This window comes from Cibotium barometz, chromosome 46 (assembly GCF_041138505.1).
Source record: "Cibotium barometz isolate CiBa-2024 chromosome 46, ASM4113850v1, whole genome shotgun sequence".
Classification (NCBI taxonomy): Eukaryota; Viridiplantae; Streptophyta; class Polypodiopsida; order Cyatheales; family Cibotiaceae; genus Cibotium; species Cibotium barometz.
Window position 1 is genome coordinate 30,593,951 of NC_141091.1, and position 21,912 is coordinate 30,615,862.

The 21,912-nt window shown below is 43.4% G+C and overlaps 1 protein-coding gene across 5 annotated transcripts in view; it reads right to left on the minus strand.

Moving 5' to 3' along the window:
- The window catches only part of LOC147612111 (Beta-ketoacyl synthase), a 53,510-nt gene that overhangs the window by 20,143 nt on the left and 11,455 nt on the right, over positions 1–21,912 (minus strand). The window contains exons 7-13 of one of the 5 annotated variants that reach the window (XR_015263654.1): positions 21,733–21,813; positions 21,607–21,640; positions 21,328–21,394; positions 10,560–10,636; positions 9,492–9,548; positions 9,335–9,417; positions 9,172–9,243 (exon numbers count right to left, since the gene is read on the minus strand). Coding sequence is in view for 3 of the 5 variants with exons in the window: in XM_086783987.1 (XP_086640113.1) it covers positions 9,172–9,243; positions 9,335–9,417; positions 9,492–9,552; positions 10,560–10,636; positions 21,328–21,394; positions 21,607–21,640; positions 21,733–21,813 (475 nt within the window). In the remaining 2 variants the exon portion in view is untranslated. Of the gene's footprint in view, positions 1–9,171; positions 9,244–9,334; positions 9,418–9,491; positions 9,553–10,559; positions 10,637–21,327; positions 21,395–21,606; positions 21,641–21,732; positions 21,814–21,912 lie in introns of all 5 variants that reach the window. The other 4 variants (XR_015263655.1, XM_086783987.1, XM_086783989.1 and 1 more) reach the window with 4 other exon arrangements.

Genomic DNA, 21,912 nt, shown 5'->3' on the forward strand with positions numbered 1-21,912 from the left:
TACATCAACATATTTATTTGCTTTTGTATTCATTGATTGTATTGATCCTAGCCAGTGTGCCCGTGGATTGTTCTTGAATAAATTCCTGAAAGGGAGCGGGGCTTGTTTCCCGCTCAATGTGGTGTATTGTACAAGATCCCTATTCCCTTTCTCTCCCCTCTCTCTCTATATCTTTATCTCTTGGATACGTGGTTGAGTCTGTCACGGCACGCCCTGCTGGGCTTACATGTGCAAACTTGTCAATCAACAATTTGCCAGCTGCCTTGTTGTATTTTCTCAATCAGCTACAAACTGGATCACCTTCTCGCTTCTTCCGAATACAACGATCACTCCCTCAATAAGCCCCTTGGAGATCAGCTCTAGCATGTGACTAGAGACCATGATCTCGTTGAAGGCCGCCCAGAAACCACCTTCCATAAGATCCTGGTGAAAGAGCAAAGAGGGAAACTGGGAGGCAATCCTCATCGGGACACTTACTGCGAGGCAGGGTCACTTAGCTCATCAAGCGAGAGCACAAGAAACTTTGTAAACCTGGGTGTGTTAGTATACACTCAATGCCCGTCTCTCAATATGTATCTTACTTTGATGTGTAATGCACATTTGTTAGGTCCCCATTATGAGGAGCATCCATGGTGTATATGTCTTTAGTGGGAACCCCAGCTTAGACGTTGATGGAGTCATTATTGTGACCATTGATGATGGTTAGGAGATGGTCAGAGGTACTTTCGTTAGTTGGGGCCCAAGGTAGCGCCCCGGATGGCAGGTCCCAGAGGGGATAGCAACCCCCTTGGTGGGGGTTCCGGGACGGGAGCCCCCGAGGTGACGGTATGAGGAATATTCTCTCGGATACCATCATAGTTGCCAAACGTTTTTAAAACGGGATTTTCAGCTATAATTATGGCCTGTGTATATAGTTTTTAATCCTAGGAATCACGGATTTCATGTATAAAAGTTAAACTTGTGCATAAAAACTCAAGAGTGAACAATTTGAAGCCTGTGGCTATCATAATTCATTAAATCATAATGATAATACATTCACATGGCTCCATGGCCTCAGGCCCCCATGGGTCTAGTGGTGGCAATGCCAACTTTAATATTGATTTACCAATGACCATTCAACATTGAGCATTCTTGTTTTTAAAAAAACGCGTCCCAAAAAAAAAGCAAAAAATATTTTTTAATTTTTTACTTTTTTTTAATAAAAAAACTGCCTCCAGGGGGTGCGGACACACCTGCACGGATTACAGGTGACGGCTACAAAGATGGCAGGGAAGGAAACAGTACCCGACATACAGGGCAAAACCAATACGGCCGATATCACCTCACGAGTCGGCGAGCGCACACTCGTGCAAGCGTTACGGTAGGTCGCAGCATATCGGCCATTAAAAAAACACGTCCCAAAAATTGGGATGTTTTGAAACGTACACATTTTTTATTTTTTTCAAAAAAACGCGTTTTTTTACAACTATGGATACCAAGTCCATCATTAGTGGGTGGTGGGTGGTGGTTGGTGGTCGGTGGGTCCTATTCTTTATACGTGGGCGGTCACCATGTCTATGCAGTGTAACCGCTCTCGTTGTATATGCATCTACCACACCACCTACAGTACTATATATGGACATGGTTGCCATGAGCTAAGGCATCCAATGCTTGTGAGTATCCACCTCCTTTTACATTTCGTACATCCTCCATCCAGAGTCTGTCTAGATCGCCATCTAATCTCTACTTGAGAGCGCATGGGTGGACAACACCATCACTTGTATCTCTTTGGTATAATCAGAATTTTTGAATTCTCTCCATTGTGTATCTATTGCATTGTCTATTGTGATTTGTCTTGCTATCTCTTTTCGTTGTGCCATATTCTTATAGGGTGGACCACCTCGTGTGTACTGCCAAACGCTTTCTCTTGCTGCCTCAATTTGGGGGGTGGGGACTGACTGAGAGAAGTCCTCTATAGAAATATGTGGCAATGGCATGAACTTGGGGTCAGTTTCAAACGGGCAATCAATACACAGATAGCAAGGTGGCAAATGGATGGGACATAGTTTTGGAGAGACTTGAGCCTGACATTGCAAAGCAGAGAATTATCAAGGATCAACTGCCAGATTACAGGGCTTGGAAGAGGACGTTTGGAAGAGCCAATGCTTTGCCGGATCAGTTCACCACTGGTCCATGTGTTTGGTGGGAGGACCATGGGGCAGACACTCCAAAGTTGCAGCAATCGGCCATCAAGATTCTAAGCCAAGCAGTTAGTTCCTCTTGTTTGGAATAACTATGGAGCTTGTTTAGCCATATCGCTTCAAAGAAGTGAAACCCACTTGGCATTCAAAAGACCAATGATCTAAATTTTGTGGGTGACAATTTGCATCTTCTTGAGAGTTGTGAGAACCCCCGATCTTGGAAGCATTCGTCAGAGGAAGATGAGAAGGGTTTAGAGGTAGAGGAGCAATCCACTTTACTGCCTAACATGATAGCTTGTTCCATTGTGGCAGGGGAGTGCGGCTCCAACGACTTCCTAGATAACGATAATCTAGGCTCAGATGATATGCACCTCTCTCAAGTTTGAGTCTACTCATGAGTTCCAAACTCGCGAGATGTATTTGCATTGTACTTTGTGTTCTAAATTTAACATGCAGTTGACTTGATCCTGAGGTCTCCTTTCTTTCGTTACTCTAAATGTGAACTCTTTTATGCAAATTTGAGAAAGTCTGGCTATTGAGTTTGTAATTACTCGTTTTGGTTCCGTAATTTAATTAACCAAGTCTCTGTGCCGTTTCCTACCTGTTTTCGTTTCCTACCTGTACCCATTTCCGTTTTCGAGGGAGGTGCCGGTTTTGTTCCTATTTCACATTTTTGGTGATTATGGCCCATGAAACCGATCCCGTCAAGTGGGAATAGACTCTGTTGGACACCCACACGCGTAATAGCACAACTTGAATTTCATCATATAAATGGACAACTCAACAACAACTGAAAACTGAAATGAAATGAAATGTTGATCAATGGACACCAACACTCGGGCCGGAACGGGCCGACCCCCCCCCCCCTCAATATATGATATATTATTGGGAGTATTTAAGTGATACAATGCTCCATGGGTTCAATGAACCAGATGATGTCCATGTACAACTGAGATGAATACACTTACCCAACAAGAGACTTGAAGTAGACGTTCGAAGGAGAGCGATCCACTTGAAGAAGTCTAATCTCTACGGTCCTGTGCCTTCACTCGAATCCGCAGAGAGCGCCCCACTGGTGTTCCAGGACCACGCACAAACAGGCGCTCCCGTACTAACGCCTAGCTCTCCCGGTCTCGGCACCCATGGACCGTGGTTCTCCAGAAGCTTGGACTACCCGGCACCGAACGGGTATTAGCAGCAGAGAGTATCCCTTATAAGATTTACATCAAAGACCTTTGCTTAAATCTCAATCCACTTACCTTGCAAAATAATGGATATGGCCTTCAAAAGTACTAGGCACCCACGTATGAAAGGAGAAGTCTCTATTACTGCTGTTGCTGCCAGCCCGCAAGTGACAGAGTCGCCTGTAGCTCGCTAGTGGGAGAACAAATATCAGAGGCGCCTAAGTGCAACTGCATAGGGGCTAGAGAAGGACACCTGGGCACAGCCGCCTGCTGGCAAGAGAGGTGAGTCCTGTGAGCAGCCGCCTGCAAGGTGGAGAGGGTGGCGTCTGGGCGCAGCCGCCTGCTAGCAAGAGAGGAGTGAGATCTGTGCACAGCCGCCTGCAAGGTGGAGAAGGTGGCGTCTGGGCGCAGCCGCCTGCTGGCCAGAGAGGAGTGGGAGGACCTGCGCACAATCACCTGCAAGACAAGAGAGGTATGGGAGGACCTGCGCACAGTCACCTGCAAGGCAAGAGGACAGCAGCCTGCAGAGCAAGATCAAGGTCACCTATATGTGAGCGATGGAGAGGTCACCTCTGCCGTCAGATCCCGCAGAAGGTGGACATGCATAGCCGTCTATATGCAAGAGGAGGATCACCCTGAGCGATGGAAAGGGCACACGTCCAACATCTGGCCGGCCACCTTGCTTGCATGGAGGCAGCCAGTTCCAAAGGTTCCAAGGGGGGGGGGGTGGGTAGGTGGCCATGCACCCACCCCCACACACATGAGGGATTCCCTTTCCCACCATGACTCAAACGTGGGTTCCCACCCTTCTAGAGGTACCATGAAATATTGGGAAGGGTGTCCACTCATTAATGAGTGTGAAACTGCAACCTTATAAAAAACAAAGGTTAAAAAGAATGCTATGAAATAAACAAATGCAATACACTTACCACCTGTTCACACGCAATAAAACTCGTCAGAAGACAGAGCAAACTTCACGACTCACTGGCAGGCGTCCCCGCTCAGTAAGTGGCACGTCAAACAAGCAAACACAAGAATACAAGTCACGCGAAAACAGTTCCAAACATGCAAAACATGAATGCATGTGCAAACAGTATCATGGACATATCCCCGTTCATGGAACAAGTACTAAACATTTCTGTCGGGCACAATGATGGCACAACAGAAAACATAAGTCCCGATCTTCCTATGGAGTGACAGTCCCATAGGTAAGACACAGATCCAGGCACGAGCCTCCCTATGGAGTGACAATCCCAAAGGCAAGACACGGCACAAATACTGGCTCTTCCATGGCATGATGGAGATGATCCTAGTGAGAGCTCTGATTTTGATAGTGATCACTTCTCCATCTAGATTCTAGTCCCAACCCTCTAGCCTCCCTTTTTTGTGCACCACTTTTTGTACTTACTACTATGACTACATGCACCTACAGCACCTCGCATTGTATGACTTAGGCTTTAGCCTAACATCTATGTATGTTTTCAACTTGGTTTTAATGGAATTTTGGTTTGAGTCAAGTGACAACTTGTCTTCTCTTTGAAACTGAAAATACTAAGTATTTTTTTTAAAGTTTTTTATATCATACCGTATTTTTCCGTACGGTATCGTATCGTACGAACCATACGGTATCGTACCTGACAACTATGTTTCTAAGGCTAGGTTTTTGACCAATACTTACCGCCTGTCACATGCCACATAACCATGTCGGAGATAGTTTCACACGCACGATTCACGCGCAGGCGTCCCCTTAGCCGAAACTACACATTGGTCAAGCAAGCATGAAAACGGCATGTAAATTCAATTGCAAGTAAGCACATAAAGATGCTATGCAATGCAGCATTGATATGGACAATCCCCGTTCATGAGACTATACCAAAATAGACGTGCTCCAGGCAAGTATACGTGGTATCAAACCCAATGGAACACCAATCCTCTAGGCATTTCTGGACATGTACACACAGGCACAAGTCCCAACGGAAAGCGAAGTCCACAGTATCACATGAGTGACATCAATCCCCGGCATATGTAACTACCATGGACGCCAGTCCAATGTACATTCATAATGAACAAGCACGGGTGGACCAATTGGGTGGCCAAATAGCGATAGTTTGCCGTGATCAGGAAGTGAAAGAGAACCGTATGCTTTGATACCAATGTAATTCCACCGGTCGGTGTGGAATTGATTGAACACAATGCTAATCAATACACTTACATACACTCAGATTTGAAGGACAACAAGCAAAATACAAGATGTAATTTGCTCAATTGACAAGAGACGCACAATGAGCCAGAACAACCGGCCCCTCTCTCAAATAATGTATACTAATCTTGGGAGAATCAAGTACATAGTTTCATGAGCGTTTTTGGCCAGATTTCCATACCAATGTATATAAATACAGTATTACAAACAATATGATTGTCGGTGAAGATCTTCAACTCACACTACTCTCTCAAGTGCCCATGTTCCTTACCATCAACTCTCTATTGTTTCACCCACACATGTTAGAAACAATCTTCAAGAGAGAATGTAGGACAAGAAAACACTACACGGGGTATGTGAACATGGAGTCTTGCTCCTCCCTCTTGCTACTTGCTTCCATAATTGCGCATTAAAGCTTACCAATTGCAAGTAGAGTCCATGTCAGCACAAGTCTTTGCGATGGAAGTGTCCAGAGTGTTGAAATCTTCAATTTGTCGCGCAATCCTTCGTGACAAAAGCCTTCAAGTGGATGCAAGGAACCCTAAGAAAGCTTCCCCTATGGTTCAACTTGTGAAAGGAAGGTTGAAATTAGGGTTTTCAGCCAAAAGACCCGAAATAACAGTATATAAAAGGACTATTTTGCTGAATTTGAGCCATTGAGTGTATGAAGGAGAATGATTACGGCTTGGAATCACTCTTGGAAGCTTACAAAACACTTTAACAAGCTTGGATATGATGTAGGGAAGGAGAACGTGCAAAAAATACAACCATAAAGCCTCCTGAAGGGAGTGCCAACTTCTAGAGAGAGGGAGAAGAGAGAGATGACGAGATGTCCACCTTGGGTGTCACAGACAGAGGAAAAGTGAGTTTGGGTCCAAGCTGGGATTGACACATGGCTGGTTGCTCTCTTTGAACAAATGGGATAAGATCTAGGCGGTGGACATTGAGCTTTGTCCACCTCAGGACATAAGTGTCTGCAGTTGGTCATAATTTATAAGTGAGTTTTGGTCACCCAAAACTTAATTAAGTGTGTACACACTCACTTATAAATCAATGCTAGATCCTAAGGCTCGATTATGACCAATACTTACCACCTGTCACATGCCACATAACCATGTCAGAAGACAGTTTCTGTAACATACCCATCTTCACTAATAAAGAAATGTCCATGTAATTATGAGTTTTTATGGTATAAAAATCAATGATTTTATTATTTGAGTCATTTGATGTAGCATACCCATCTTCACTAATAAAGAAATGTCCATGTAATTATGAGTTTTTATGGTATAAAAATCAATGATTTTATTATTTGAGTCATTTGGGCTCAGAATTTGAAGATTCTAAGTAGAAATGACTCAAATAATAAAATCATTGATTTTTATACCATAAAAACTCATAATTACATGGACATTTCTTTATTAGTGAAGATGGGTATGTTACAGTTTCACACGCACAGTTCACGGGTAGGTGTCTCCTTACCCGGAACTACACATTGGTCAAGCAAGCATAAAAACATGTAAATTCAATTTGTAGGCAAGCACATAAAGATGCTATGCAATGCAACATTGGTATGGACAATCCCCGTTCATGAGACTATACCGAAATAGATGTGTTCTAGGCAAGTACACGAGGCACCAAACCCAATGGAACACCAATCCTCCAAGCATTTCCGAGCATGTACACAAGCACAAGTCCTAACGGAAAGCCAAATCCACAGTATCACATGACTGGCATCAATCCCCTGCATAACAGCCATGGACGCCAGTCCAATATATAGACATAATGAGAAAGCAAGAGTGGACCAATTAAGTGGCCAAATGCTGACAACATGCTTGTGCGGGCTGTGACCACAGTTGTGAGAAACAAACCAAGGATACACTAGTCTCCGATTGTGGGGCATTTGAGGGTCCAAATGGTCTCAAATGGTAGTCTAATATAGTCCTAATCGGATGATATGATCAGTTAGTCATTTTGGACCAACTCGCGGATTGGCTGACTTACGTCCATGTCGACCCTAGGCACTATAGACTAGTTTAGCAGCCTTTGTTCATCATCGAGTTCATTGTGTTCAATAACTATTGTAAGCAAGACATACACCGCCTAGAGTTTGCCGGATCGCCATCAAAGCTCCTTACCCGGAGCACACGGGTGCGTAGACAACCATCACTTTGTAATCAACGTTTGCAAGCAGTAGTATTGTTTACTCTCCACTTCTTTCTGCAATTCAATGCTTTCTATTGTGAAGATTCTTCTTTCGGTATTGTGTTCTCTTACATAATAAGCCTACATTCTTGATCTTTTGCGCCCTCTAATCCAAGATTAGACCAACTAACCCTATGGTTGGCATCAGGTACGTAACATGTGCTGAATATCTTGTACTTCAAATGATATGCCTTCAGTATCTCTCGAGCTACTTTTACCATCTAGCTATTGCTAGACTTTGAACCCCAACAATAAGCGCATGATCCCAAGATCTGTCTTTGTGAGTTTTTCTTGTTGTGGTTTCCATCAACATGAAATTGTCCATATAAAGGACGATGATCATGTGCTTGCTCTCCTCAAAGAAAACATATGAGTTTGCATCCAAGGGATATCCGAGGGACTAATCTGCTGGTACCAATTCCGAGGGGGCTGTTTCAGTCCCTAGAGTGCTTTGGATAGTCTATAAACACTGCTTACTAAATCAAAAAACGCGAAACCCTGATAAAGCCTTAGAAACTTTGCTTTCAGAAACAAGAATCACAGAACCCCACCAGCTTCTCATTAAGTACCTCCTCCTCGAGGTTCCCATTGAAAAAAGGGAACTTCACATCTATCTGCAACACTAATCACTCCTCCTTTGCTGCTAATCTTAAGAAGGGTGGTTAATTACGCCCTCCTCCTCGAGGTTGCCTGCGTGAGCCCAAAAGAATGCATGGTGCCAGTACTCACTCAACTTCTTGGTCTTAGTTGCCCTGAAACATGTGTATTATACTGTACAAAGCATTTTGTTAAAAAAAAGTGTTTTTTTCACCTGTTTTAAACATGTATAAACCTCCAGGCATAGCGGCTGAAAAAACCACAAGTCTTCTAGCCCTCCTGTATCACAATCCACTATGCTCTACCAAGGAGCCTCATTCCTAAGTCCACAAGCACTATGACCTCTGGCACACACTAGAATTCTCAAAGACAAACAAAATGGAGCTGAATGGGGATCTAAATCAGTTACACGTCCAACCCTTTCTAACCCCTTTAAAAACCGCCCATAACATGCCGCCGACGCACCAAGCCTCTTTGACTCTCAAGTGTGAAGGCTTTATTAATCCTGTCATCAGGATGCAGCTACAGAGTACAGATAACTTAGACTTGGAAAAAATAAGTCAGTGTGCAATTACCCAAGTGGCTATCATACCACTGTCCAGAAGCCAGAGACACAAATACAATATACAGAATATAACCCTCTTCTTATACACACACACACACACACACACACACTCTTTCCATGCTGCAGCGTGAGTGAAGAGGACCAAGGCAGTTATAAGTGAAAAATTAGATGATAAAAACCATCAAGTTGCCTCTCATGCCAGCTAAAGTAGACTACAAAAGCACAAAATCATGCCATCCATACATGATGTAGAGCTAGCACTGAGAAGATCGCCTCCACTGCTCCAGCTGCTCCCAGCAAGTGGCCTGTGGCACCCTAAGAAACACAACGAGTCAACATGAGATAGGAAGTTGAAACATGTTGATTTGTAATAACTTTATTAAAGATACAGTTTGGGGATCTTTACTTTTGTGGAAGACAGAGCCATGTTGCCAGAGACTGCACGCTCTCCAAAAAGTTCCTCTACTGCTCTGGCTTCCACTGCATCACCTGAATCATCACATCAAAAAATTCAGTCTCAGCCATATGAAGAGAAAAAGTACAACTTGTGAGACTGTCTGTACCCAAAGGTGTGGACGTTGCATGAGCATTGATGTAATCCACATGTTCCGGTTGTAAACCTGCCTGAGTAAAATTGCAAGAAAAAATATAACAAAAGTATTTAAAAAAAGGAGTGATTCGTAACTTTCACAAAGTAGATAAGAAGAACTCATTTTCTAATTGAGAGCGCTAACCAATGTCTAGTTGAATGACAATCAATGTTCATCTAGTCTTAACTGGAAGTCAAACCCTGGTAAAAGACCACTCCACCTTTTTCTCTAGATGAAATATGAAAGTATCATGCAACCACCTAGAGACTCAAGTTCTAAACATCTTTGGTATTGTCCTCAATGAGTTGGCCTAGCATCAAGCCACTAGGCCACAACCCACAACTCGTTAAAAGTCAATTCTGAATATCTTTGGTGCAGTCATCCAGAGTTGGTCTAGCGGTAAGCTTGAAGCCCAATGGCACAAGTTCCAACCCCACCACCGGCAAAATACACAATTGTCTAATGAGAAAGACTAAGGTTCTCACTCATGGGGTGTGGCTAGACATGGTCACACCATGTGAGTGCTAAGAACGGAAGCCTAGCAAGGAAAGGAGGGGTCCTTGCCTATCAGAAAGAATGCTACTAATTTCTCATGGCTGAAACCTAATGATATGATACCCCTCACCCATGGTCCTAAGGCTGAATGGGAAGCAACAAAAAAGCATGCAATAAACAAAGTGGTAGGCCACTATTAAACCATTGCCTTCATCCCTCCGAAAAAAAAGATCTTGGCATGCTACAAAAATTGAGATTTGGAACAATCTTGAATTCATACCATAGGTGCAAGCCATAACTCGAGCGGTTCACTTAAAAGGGCCAGAATTTTTCTTTTTCCGTTTTTCTTCTCTTTTCTTTTCTTCTTTGGGGGGTGAGGGGGTTGGGGGGGTAGGTCTTTTGATATTTGGCTTTTTATCAGGTTTCATATTTTCACTTTGCATATGTCAAGCTTTATTCATACTATGCTGTGGAAATATTACTACATTTATGGAAAGTAAAACCTTCTTCTAAACAAAGAGCGCTGCCAAGACAGCATCAACCAACCTGAACTAATGCTCTGTGCATCGCTAACATGGCTCCACGGCCATTCTCAGGAGGCTGTGTTATGTGGTGTGCATCACCTGAAAACATCAGTGCATTGCAAAAATGCATCAAAAGATAGAAATGATTCCAGCCTAAAGGCAACAAATCTTATTTACATTCATTCTTGGACCTACAATATCTCCACAAGTAAATAAGTCCCAAACAGCCAAAGAAGTTTTATTGTCTATCAACAAGTAGGGTAGACTTGCCAACCATAGTTACCAAGAGTTTCAGAAACGCCTCATTTGAAACGGGTTTCAAAAAGGTTTCAGAAGTTTCATATTTTTTTGAAACGTCCAAAAAAAGTTTCATACAAAAAATGCAAAAATATATATATTTTTCAGTATAGAATATACATGAAAATATGTATTTAGGCCATGACCAAGGCTCAAGCGTCCTTGTTGAGATGGTCAACTAGTCACTACCAAGCAAAAAAGGAATGTCAAAAAAAAGTTTCATACAAAAAAAACAAAAAATATAAGTTTAGAATATACATAAAAATATGTATTTATGCCATGGCCAAGGCTGAAGCGTCCTTCTCAAGATGGTCGACCAGTCATTGGCAGGCAGGAAAGGACGTGCGCATGCAAGTCGAGTAGCAAGCAACAAGAAAAAATGCGCTTCAGAAATGCGTATGTATGAAACTGGCATGTAAGGTTTTTGGGCCTTAAAAATTTTGGTGAATAAAAAACGAGTTACGTTTCGTAAAAGTTTCGCTCGGTTTCATATGATTTGAAACAGGTTTTGTTGCTACTATGTTGCAAACATTGATCCTCTTAATAAGCCCCAAAACAACCAACAACCAGTTTTCCAAGCTCCCAAGCCCAAAGTCCATCTATGGTAATGTGGAGAAAGCTGCAACTCATCAGTTCTTGGAATGCTCGTCTCTCTTTATATTGTTCAGATTCTGCTATGTTTTCAGCTCAAAACAAAGGTCTTAACCTGTAGATTAAACTCAAGATATTCAAGCAGTGACAAAGCCTAAAATGCAATGGCTGAATTCAACTTTCAGCCTGCTTTTTCTTTCAAAAAATTTGTCAATTCTTAGGCAAATTGTTTCTCTACCTACACTTGATCATTATAGCTCTAAAGAGAGGTCTTACCATGTATATGCATCCCTTCACAGCTTTTTCTACTTGGCCATCAGTCTTCTTGCAATTAAAACCCCAATGTCCAGCTTGTTTTCAACTAAAAAAAAGAAGAAGAAGAAGAATTGTCACTTCTTGGGCAGTGCTTCTCACAATCTGCTGCATACTATAGCTCCGAAGAGAGGTCTTGCCGTGTATATATATATCCCCTAAATGCTTTTTTTCAATTGATGATTTGATCTACTCCCAAGAAGCAACCCTAGATCTTCTTGTGAGGCATTCCATCCAAAGTTCCTTTGAAGCAACAAGCACACCTATTCCTTTAAAAATGAAATCAGCAGCCTTTTGTATACGCTGCTTGTAGCTCCCTAAAGAGCAGCTTACACCTAGTTGGGCATCAGCTCACAGCTTCCCCATTAAGGCAGCCAGCTCAGAAATGCAAATTTAGGTTGAGTCAACCTTCTCATATTTGTCACAGCATACTAGCTTGTGCTTCAACTGAGCCCTCTCCACTGTTGATTCTCCAGATGAATCACGTGCTAAAGAGCATAGGGAATGCGATTGGTCATCATCGCCTCCAACACAGCAGCATCCCTGATTGGGAGAATCTTTGGCTCCTATGCTTCTCATGGCCAGATCAGCAATTGAATGTCTGCTAAATTTGACTACAGTGCATGTGACATATGAATCCCCAAGTATCCTGGTATCTAGATAAACCCATCTACTGCCACTATCAGAAAACGGCCCCGCTACAAGCTCATTTTAGAGGATAAGTGTTTGGTTGTGTCATGTCAACTGTCATTTCTTACGACTTTGTTCAATTCTTGGCTTGGTAAAAGAATGCATTTATGGAAAAGCTATGGGTTGTCATCCATCTTATCCCAACAGCTTTCTACGCCTTGAGATGCTAAGTGTGACATAGCGGAAGCCTACACGCGGTTAATCACAGCCCTTAAGCACCCTGTAGGAACATTGACGCAAAAAGCATGAGAGAAGAGAGAGAGAGATAGCCAGGTTTTCCAATATAATGCATTATGTACATAGAAAAGGTTACATTTATGCTTGGCCATAGGCCTTCCCAAAAGGGCTACTAACCACTTATGACCGATCTCCAAAAGGGAGAAAGATGAAATGATGCAAAAGATGCTACTTCTATATATATGATATTTGGATGTTCGTTGGCCAGTTACAAGGGCTATCCGCCAGCTTCAGTGTCCTCTGACATGAGATGTGTGACATAAAATGCCAAACTCTTCACCATAAATATTGATAAATCCCGCCAACCCTGGCTGATGCTACCGACTGGCATCTACTGCTGCCGACTGACAAATATATGCTGAAATCTTCTGTCCATTCATGAACCTTTTTGTACCATACTAAATACAAGAAAACCTGATACCACCTATCTCTCTTCTCTCTACTTTGTCTTAATCATTTTTAAATCAGCATCTTGTTCTTAATCAAGCTTCGGGCTATGGATCAGTGCAACAAGGCTTTCACGCATGCAATATTGGTATCAAAGCATTCAGGCTCAGCCATTAAGCATAGTCCCAAGGAGGTGCACAAATCCAACAGAAGAATGCAATCAAGGTAGCAGATGGAGTGGTCTACAACAGGCGAAGCTAGAGGAAAGCATTCCTTGTGGGTATGTACTCGAACCAATCCATCAATAAGATGGTTCCAAAGTTCTAGCAACAGGCATGATCAGTTCCGACAAAAAGTGACCTTCCGCTGTGTTAAGCGAAAAGGGATAACAAGCATGGGGACAACAATGGACAAATGTTTAGTTCTTCAGCAAGACTTGGAACTAGAGATCAGAAGTGAAAGGTTTTCAGACAAAAATATCAAAGTCAAAGTTAAAGTAGCAAGTCAAAGTCAGTAGTCCACGGAGGAAGGATGACATAGTGTCCACCCCATCATCAAGTTTAGGAGGGGATGTCACGTGCACGCCCGTGCCACGCTAATCTCCAGCATGTGCCATGAACATCATCAATCCCTGACTTGGACAGCATTTAGAGCATCATTAGCAATAGAAGCATCATCATCAACATCATCATGAGGGTTAGGATGACCTATCGCTAGCAGACCCCTGCCGGCAGCCAACAGGTACCTAGGCAACATGCGACTAGGCGACAGGTTGAAGGTCAACTCTAGTATGCGGAAGCTTCGGAGAAGGATCAGTACTTCAAAACTCAGAAATCAGCACTCTTTTCGCTATGGAATTAACGCACAAACTAAAAGGAGATGTGCAGAAAATAGAGAGAGAAGGGGGAGGTGGAGAGGACACAGTATTGGGTCCCAATTACCCTCTGTAGGGCCCCCACCACGGATGGTGTATTTGCTTTATTAGAATGATGTAAATCTGAAAACAAATACAAGAAACTTGACCTTTTCTTGGCTGGAAAATCCTGCCCTTGACCTTCAGAAGTCCACCCCTTTGCTTGGCAATCTCCTTGGCTTGACTGGCCCTTGATTGGCTCGAGCACTTGGTGAAAACTGAGATGAATGATGGGATTATGGCCTCCACTATTTATACTCCTCCTCAGGAGCAGTCGGCCAGCTGAAAAATAGGTTGTCCCACGACTGGTGGAAATTCAGCAATAAATGCTGAATTAAATCTCAAAAAATACTTTTTTTTTCCTAACAGGCTGAAAGTAATGCGCCTGCTTCTGATTGGTTGGACACCACTTTTGTCCACAATCCCAAGGCTGGGCAGCCTGTATGGGCTGCCCCATACATGCCCTACAGCCATCTAAAGGCTGTATGCTCCTGAAAATAGCCTTATCTTTGCCCTAGGGCTGTCCCACAGCCCTTCCATGGCTTGTGGGTCCAGCCTGGGCCTTCCTGGCCCTCATGGGGATGGTTTTCACACCATTCCCATGCCCATACTAAGCTCCGGGGTAGCCCTATGGGCTGGCCCCTTGTCCTAAACATAATCTACTCAGTGATCTGGCATCCGGTACCATACCAGATACACAGAACCACTGACATCATTCTAGAGGGAGACTCACAGCGCAGACCGGCACTGTTTCATGTGCAAGACAGTGCACACCTGACCTTAGACTCCTATGCAGGACAATGCACACCTGACCTCGGACATCTGAGATGGATCCCTAGCTGACTCGTCCCGAACTGGGCTCACATGGGACTAGTTCACCATCCCAAGTCCTGCACCTTCTGTACAGAAATGTCTACGTGGCATCCAAGTGCGGGATGCACGTGACATCCCCTTCTGCTTAACTTGACGGAAGCTGCATAGCCTCCAAATAATCTGTCAATAATGCCAGATAGTCTTTGAAAAATTCTTTGTCGAGCCATACCGCTTCATGAGTTCCTCGGTCCTGAAACTTCGTGAGGAACTGTTGTAGTCTTCGGCCTGAGCCATGCTTGAAACGGTGCAGAAGGATCTGTTCTGGAACCATTACTTCTGCTTTATCAACTATGTCTGGTTCCGCTTCGTCTTTGACCTCTGAAGGGGGTGGACCTGCATATGGCTTTAACCAACTGACATGAAATACATCGTGCATAGTCCAACTCGGAGGTAGCTGCCCTAGCTGGGCTGCCTGGTGCACTCTGGTCCCATGGTTCTGGTTCTCTCTCGTCGCCGAAGCTCGCCATAGCGGGGAAATGCAATTCCTTTCCGGAACGCAATCTGACCATCCACTATCTGTGTGGGGAGACTTCCGGAGGCTTCCGGAGGCTAAAAACCAACCGTCCTTCGAGGGACAGGAGTCAATCCGAAAGGGGTAGTCCACCGGCGTCTAAAAACCAACCACACGAGCGAAAAAAAATTTCTAGTTTTCTTTGCTAAATCTTTGTCCTTGAAGTAGGCTCTGATACCACTGTAGTATGCGGAAGCTTCAGAGAAGGATCGGTACTTCAAAACTCAGAAATCAGCACTCTTTTTGCGACGGAATTAACGCACAAACTGAAAGGAGATGTGCAGAAAATAGAGAGAGAAGGGGGAGATGGAGAGGACACAGTATTGGGTCCCAATTACCCTCTGTAGGGCCCCCACCACGGATGGTGTATTTGCTTTATTAGAATGATGTAAATCTGAAAACAAATACAGGAAACTTGACCTTTTCTTGGCTGGAAAATCCTGCCCTTGACCTTCAAAAGTCCACCCCTTTGCTTGGCAATCTCCTTGGCTTGACTGGCCCTTAATTGGCTTGAGCACTTGGTGAAAACTGAGATGAATGATGGGATTATGGCCTCCACTATTTATACTCCTCCTCAGGAGCAGTCGGCCAGCTGAAAAACAGGCTATGTCCCACGACTGGTGGAAATTCAGCAATAAATGCTGAATTAAATCTCAAAAAATACTGCCTTTTTTTCCTAACAGGCTGAAAGTAATGCGCCTGCTTCTGATTGGCTGGACACCACTTTTGTCCACAATCCCAAGGCTGGGCAGCCTGTATGGGCTGCCCCATACATGCCCTACAGCCATCTAAAGGCTGTATGCTCCTGAAAATAGCCTTATCTTTGCCCTAGGGCTGTCCCACAGCCCTTCCATGGCTGGTGGTTCCAGCCTGGGCCTTCCTGGCCCTCATGGGGATGGTTTTCACACCATTCCCATGCCCATACTAAGCTCCGGGGTAGCCCAGCATAATATATAAGCAAAGGCATCATTTGCAACATTCACACCAAGTCATTTCATCATTTTTAAGTATAAGTCATCATCAAGCATGTAGAAGGGGCCAGAGGTCACCCCTAAGGGGCTGGCCAACAGCCTAATCATGTACAAGCTTTCAGTAACCTTTTTGTACCATATTAAATACAAGAAAACTTGACACCAACTATCTCTCTCCTCTGTCTTTATCATGTTTAAATCAGCATCTTGTTCTTAATCAGGCTTAGGGCTGTGGATCAGTATAGCAAGGCTTCCACGCATGCAACAGCTAACTTGATGATGATGCACAGATGCACCTAATACGGTTGCCTAATTAGGGATATGATCAGTGATTAGACATGGCATTGCCTTGTGCACATGACACTAAGTGTATGGATGAAGGCAAGGCCAGCCATGGGACAGTCGTGTGCATTCAAGACGCCATACCCTATGTATGTAATGACAAGCTGAAACGAGGCATCTATGTGTAGTGGGCAGGCTGCAAGCTGTTGTGATGCTTGCCAAGTATGAGACATCAGAGCATCATAACCTGCAGCTTCTCTATCAAGCTTCTAGTCAAGAGCCCAGAATGGTGCCCCATACAAGGCTGTTGGTCCGATTAATGAGTTATAGGCTTTGTTTGTACCTCCTGGAAATGTGCCTGAAAAGTGTGCTCTCTCTAGGCACAGCCAAAGATGCATGTCCCTTGATTAACCTTACCTGTAATGCCGGTTTCATATAAAATTTTGGGCCTAAGAACACCACATCTAAGTAGGCTGTTGGTCCGATCAATGAGTTATAGGCTTTGTTTGTACCTCCTGGAAATGTGCCTGAAAAGTGTTCTCTCTCTAGGCACAGCCAAAGATGCATGTCTCTTGATTAACCTTACCTGTAATGCCGGTTTCATATAAAATTTTGGGCCTAAGAACACCACATCTAAGTTTATATACTCTTTCAATATCCCCACACTTACAAGCTATGGAGCTTCAAGCTTGAATGTGAGGGAAGGTTGGGAGAGGAGGAGTCTACAGTGCTTGAGAAACCAGTACATGGATATGTGTCTCTCCCGGTTGGATCTCCCGATTGTCTCCAAAAAAGAACCTGGATGGGTAATGCAATACCAAAGGTCTCCCAGTGTAGCGTTTATGACTAAGGGACCGTCCTTGCACAAATACGAGGAGTGCATCTAGGGTGATAAGTTTAGGGACTCCTCTCTAGATCAAAATGGCCATGTCCAAATGTTCTCCCTCGTGCATAACTTGAGAATCTAATTGTCTAGCCTACCTATACCAGGGATCCCCAAGTGATGTAGCAAGATTCTCTCATCCTACCAATCAAGTGTACACTACCAATCTACCTCGCCAGATTTCTTAGGTCTCTCCACAACCCCATATGGAATACTGAGTGGACACGAAAGTTGCGAAGTATTGCGAGCATTTGGGATCTTCGTAAAGCAGGGTTTCTATTTTTTTTTAGCATTTGGAATTTTTTTTTCAAGGAAAAAAAAATTTGGGGGAAAAAAAAACACCTAACTCGTACCGTACGAATTCGTGCAGTATCGTACCGTACGACTCGTACGTACGAACAGGTTCGTACGCGTACGAGAAACAACTATGGTCTTGTCTCAAACACGCACAGGAGACGGGGAGGCTGTACATGCTAGCAAGGGAGCTCCAGCTCTAGGACTCACCACTCTGAACACCAATTTGCAAAACTGATGTCCAATCTAGAGTACACAAGAAGATTATGCTCCCGACTAGCTTCTTGTACAAGTCTGATCCACAAGTTTTGAAGTGTCCACCACATATCTTCAAGTTAATCTCTATCAAGGTAACAATTGCCATGCATTTTGACACACTAAATGCCTTGAGTATCTCCCCTACATACTTCTATCAAGAGATGAAGATGTTGCTTGGCTTGTACCAGACTTCAATCTGGAAACAATAGCGCATGAGCCCAAGAAATGTCATCTTAAACCCAGCACTAAGCATCTTTTGCATTCGTGATATCTTCTTCTAGTGATCAACTATAAGGATATGCATGCCCTGCTCAGAAAAAAACATACAAATAACACACAATATGATCTCATTTCCTTGTCAATCATTATTAATTTTAATAGAACAAAGACATTATTTAAATCCATTTCACATTATAAGTAGAAAGCTTCAAGTGCATCAATGGCTCATTGAAAAGTATACTTATTGCTATTGATTTTTTAGGTTTACACTTTAGATGGGCGTCTTTGGTGATTCTTTGGTGAAAATGGTTTTTCTCCATCTAATTGAGAGGCTTCCTCTATGTCACCTGGGGTTTTTGTAGACTCAAAGAGCTTAATCACTCCAAGTGTACGTAGAGGTGGATCTCGTCCTAAGCTTGTCCCATAGATTGTGCCCTTCAGCTTTTGAATCACATTAGTTGTGGCTAAGAATTGAATCTGATTCTCTGAGTCCTCAGGCTTTGGTACAGTGCATAATCTGATTCTCTGAGTCCTCAGGCTTTGGTACATTCGTTCATCTTCCAAAGCATGACAAGAAATCTGACACACATTAGCTGACGTGGTTCTATATCTCCTTTGCTAGAAATTTGTCACTCATTGAGTGAACCTTCCAAGTTCACAAATTCACCTTCATTATTTAGTCCTTCCTAAGGTAGATATGATTAGTATTATAAACACAAATTAAACACACTCCTATGTTGCAGCCCGTGCAGTGCCTTCTGCAACCTACACACCTTGTTTGAAACCATGAACTGCAAACCCTTATGGCAGCTCCACAAAGCTTCTCCTTGAGGTTTTGATTGAGGAAAGCAGATTTGGCATCCATCTAATATACATGCCACTCTCATGAGCCGATAATGTTACGACAGTGAATATTGTGGTCAATAAACTTGTGAAAGCAAAAGCCTCCTGAAAGTCGAATTCTTCGACTTGTGCTAAGCCTTTGGCAACCGGCCGTGCTCTCCGCTTGGTGCCAATGAGCTTGGATTTTTGAGGTGAATCCTTATTGTCCGAAGTGTGGTTTTGAGGATGGATCCATACTCTAAGGCCAATCCACAAGGTCCCAAGTGAATCCTAATATGTTACATGCACTGAGGTTGATTGTGGTAACACACAACAGGGCCTTTTTTATACCTTTATGTGGTGAGATCTTTAGCAGAGAGTAGAGAGAGAGAAGAGAATAGAAGAGAAGTAGACGACACAGTATTGGGTCCCAATTACCCACTGAAGCTCCCCCCCACCCCTCTCTCTCCTGCAAGCAAGAGTATTTTCTTATATTAATTCTTTGGAGAACTGTTGTACAATGCTTGATAACAAGCAATATGACTACCCAACGCAAGGATGAGAGGAAGACCGTACCTTGGCTGAGTATCCACCAATCCAATGGCTCTGCAGAAGTCTCTTATGCAAGTCTTGATAGCTGTAGGACTGCACATATGCTGGCTGAGAATGGAAGAGGAGCTTCAATATTTGCCTCGAGAGGATAGGATATTTATCTGCTGATTTACTGCTGAAATCTGCTTGAGACTTGCTGAATTTCTGAATGATTTATGCTGAAAATCAGCGCTTGCTTGTATATGATTCCCTAGATGCTGGTCAGCCAAAGTAATCTGTGGGCTAGGTCCATATTGGACATAAAAATGTTTTAACATTTAAGGCTGGCGCTTGTTGGTTTAATGCTGCCAACCTGCTGGCCGACTGCTAAAAGGCCCACGACTTGCTGATGTGATCCCTAAGACAGCCCCATATGCTGGCCGACGGGGACACATGATCCCTTATTGCTGTTGGCTGCCTCTATTAAGGGTTCAGGGCTTAACCAGGCTGCTGCTGTCAGGTCCACCAGCCATGGGTTGGCCTTTGGCTAACCCATGGGCACGCCTACCTGACATATATGCTGCTACATGCTTTCGAATGCAACACTACTGCTAAGGCTGACTGCTTTCTCCAAGTGGGTAAAGAGGACTAACTCCAGATTGCCCTATATGGCTCAGAGACTGACCTACATAGCTCGTGCCTGATTGTCCCTGGACTGAGGGCTCACAATGGGGTCATGGCATACGACAAATATTCCTAGAAGAAGGTATTACTTCTGTACAAATATTGCACTGATGATGATGCCAGTGTGTCACTGTCTACGTGACACAATAAGGATTCACAAGGTAAATCCTTATTGTCCAAAGTGTGGTTTTGAGGATGGAGCCATACTCTAAGGTCGATCCACAAGGTCCAAGTGTGCTAATAAAAAGTTTACCTTCCCCAACTTTTCACAGACAGCTTCATGCAGAAACACAATTCACAACGGCTAGAGGCACTTTTTTTCTCTTCACCTCCCAACCATGAACAAGCCTTTGCTTAATGATTATGCTTCCTCTTTAGAATTTTTCGAAAGTCTTTTCACATGTTTTGATAAGTCCACCCTTGCACAGTAGTAGCTGGCCTAATCCCCTTGGGTATTCATCTTCTCATACTACAATTAATGTCTTGGACCTCTCCCTCGGCCATTTCTCTTTCACATTTGCCACAGACCTAGCTAAGCCCTCTAGAATTCCCACCACGCATATTTGCCCTTCGAGAATCCCATAATAAACATGCAGCACTTTGTTACCAGATGGTACGGAAGTCCAGTGACTGCTTCCCAATGATGGAGCACCTTGGAGAAGTGAGGCGAGGAGATTTAGGTTAAAGGAGGGGAAACACAAATACAAGCTCACACTGCAAAAAATCAAGAAACCCACTCAAAAAAATCAATAAACCAAGTTGAGACTCCTTGCAGTGGAAACTTTTAATCAAACCAGCTGCACTTTGGCTATCGGACTAGTTTTTGAACAACTATGGCATTAAGAGTAAGTTTTGAACAACCTTGGCATTAGTGGACACGATGAAATGCACATTGCATGATTCAGAAAATAAGAGTATATGCCTTCTTTCAGCACCTTCAATCTCATACCTAATGTGTGAGTGTAGTGTTCTTTTGTTTCCACTAGCATTGCCAAGAGACCATGCTGATACATTTTGCATCTTAGGTCGCTCTACCTGACATGCCGTAACCTCGAACTTCGGCATAAAGCTTCGCACCACGATGTCTTGCATGTTCAAACTCCTAAAATTTCCAACAAGCAGTGATTTTCTTAACTTAGAAAACACGAAGTCCAACTTGCAGAGCATTGCTCATGTAAGACAGCCCAACCCCCCCAAAAAAAAAAAAAAGACGACAACAATAGGAGAGCAGATCACAGCGCATTCAAATCAGAATGGCTCGCTAATTGGGGCACTTCAATGAATTCGATTTTATGCTTAAAAGCATGCGCTCACCTCTAAAATCATGATGCCTGCACCTTCACCTATCCTGTAGAAAATCACAAATGATAAACAGTCTGATACAAAGTTTCCAAGGCCAAAAGCTAGGTCAGGGGAGTTCTGTTTTTTTTATTTACATACACAAACCCATCGCGATTGCTATCGAATGGCCTTGAGGCCTTCTTTGGCTCGTGATTAAACCTTGTACTTAAAGCTTTAGCCCTGAAGAAAAGAAACATTTTTTACACCATCAAAAAACAACCAGAGTACATGAAAATCTTGAATTAAATATGATAGAACATACAAAAGTCAAGAGTCCAG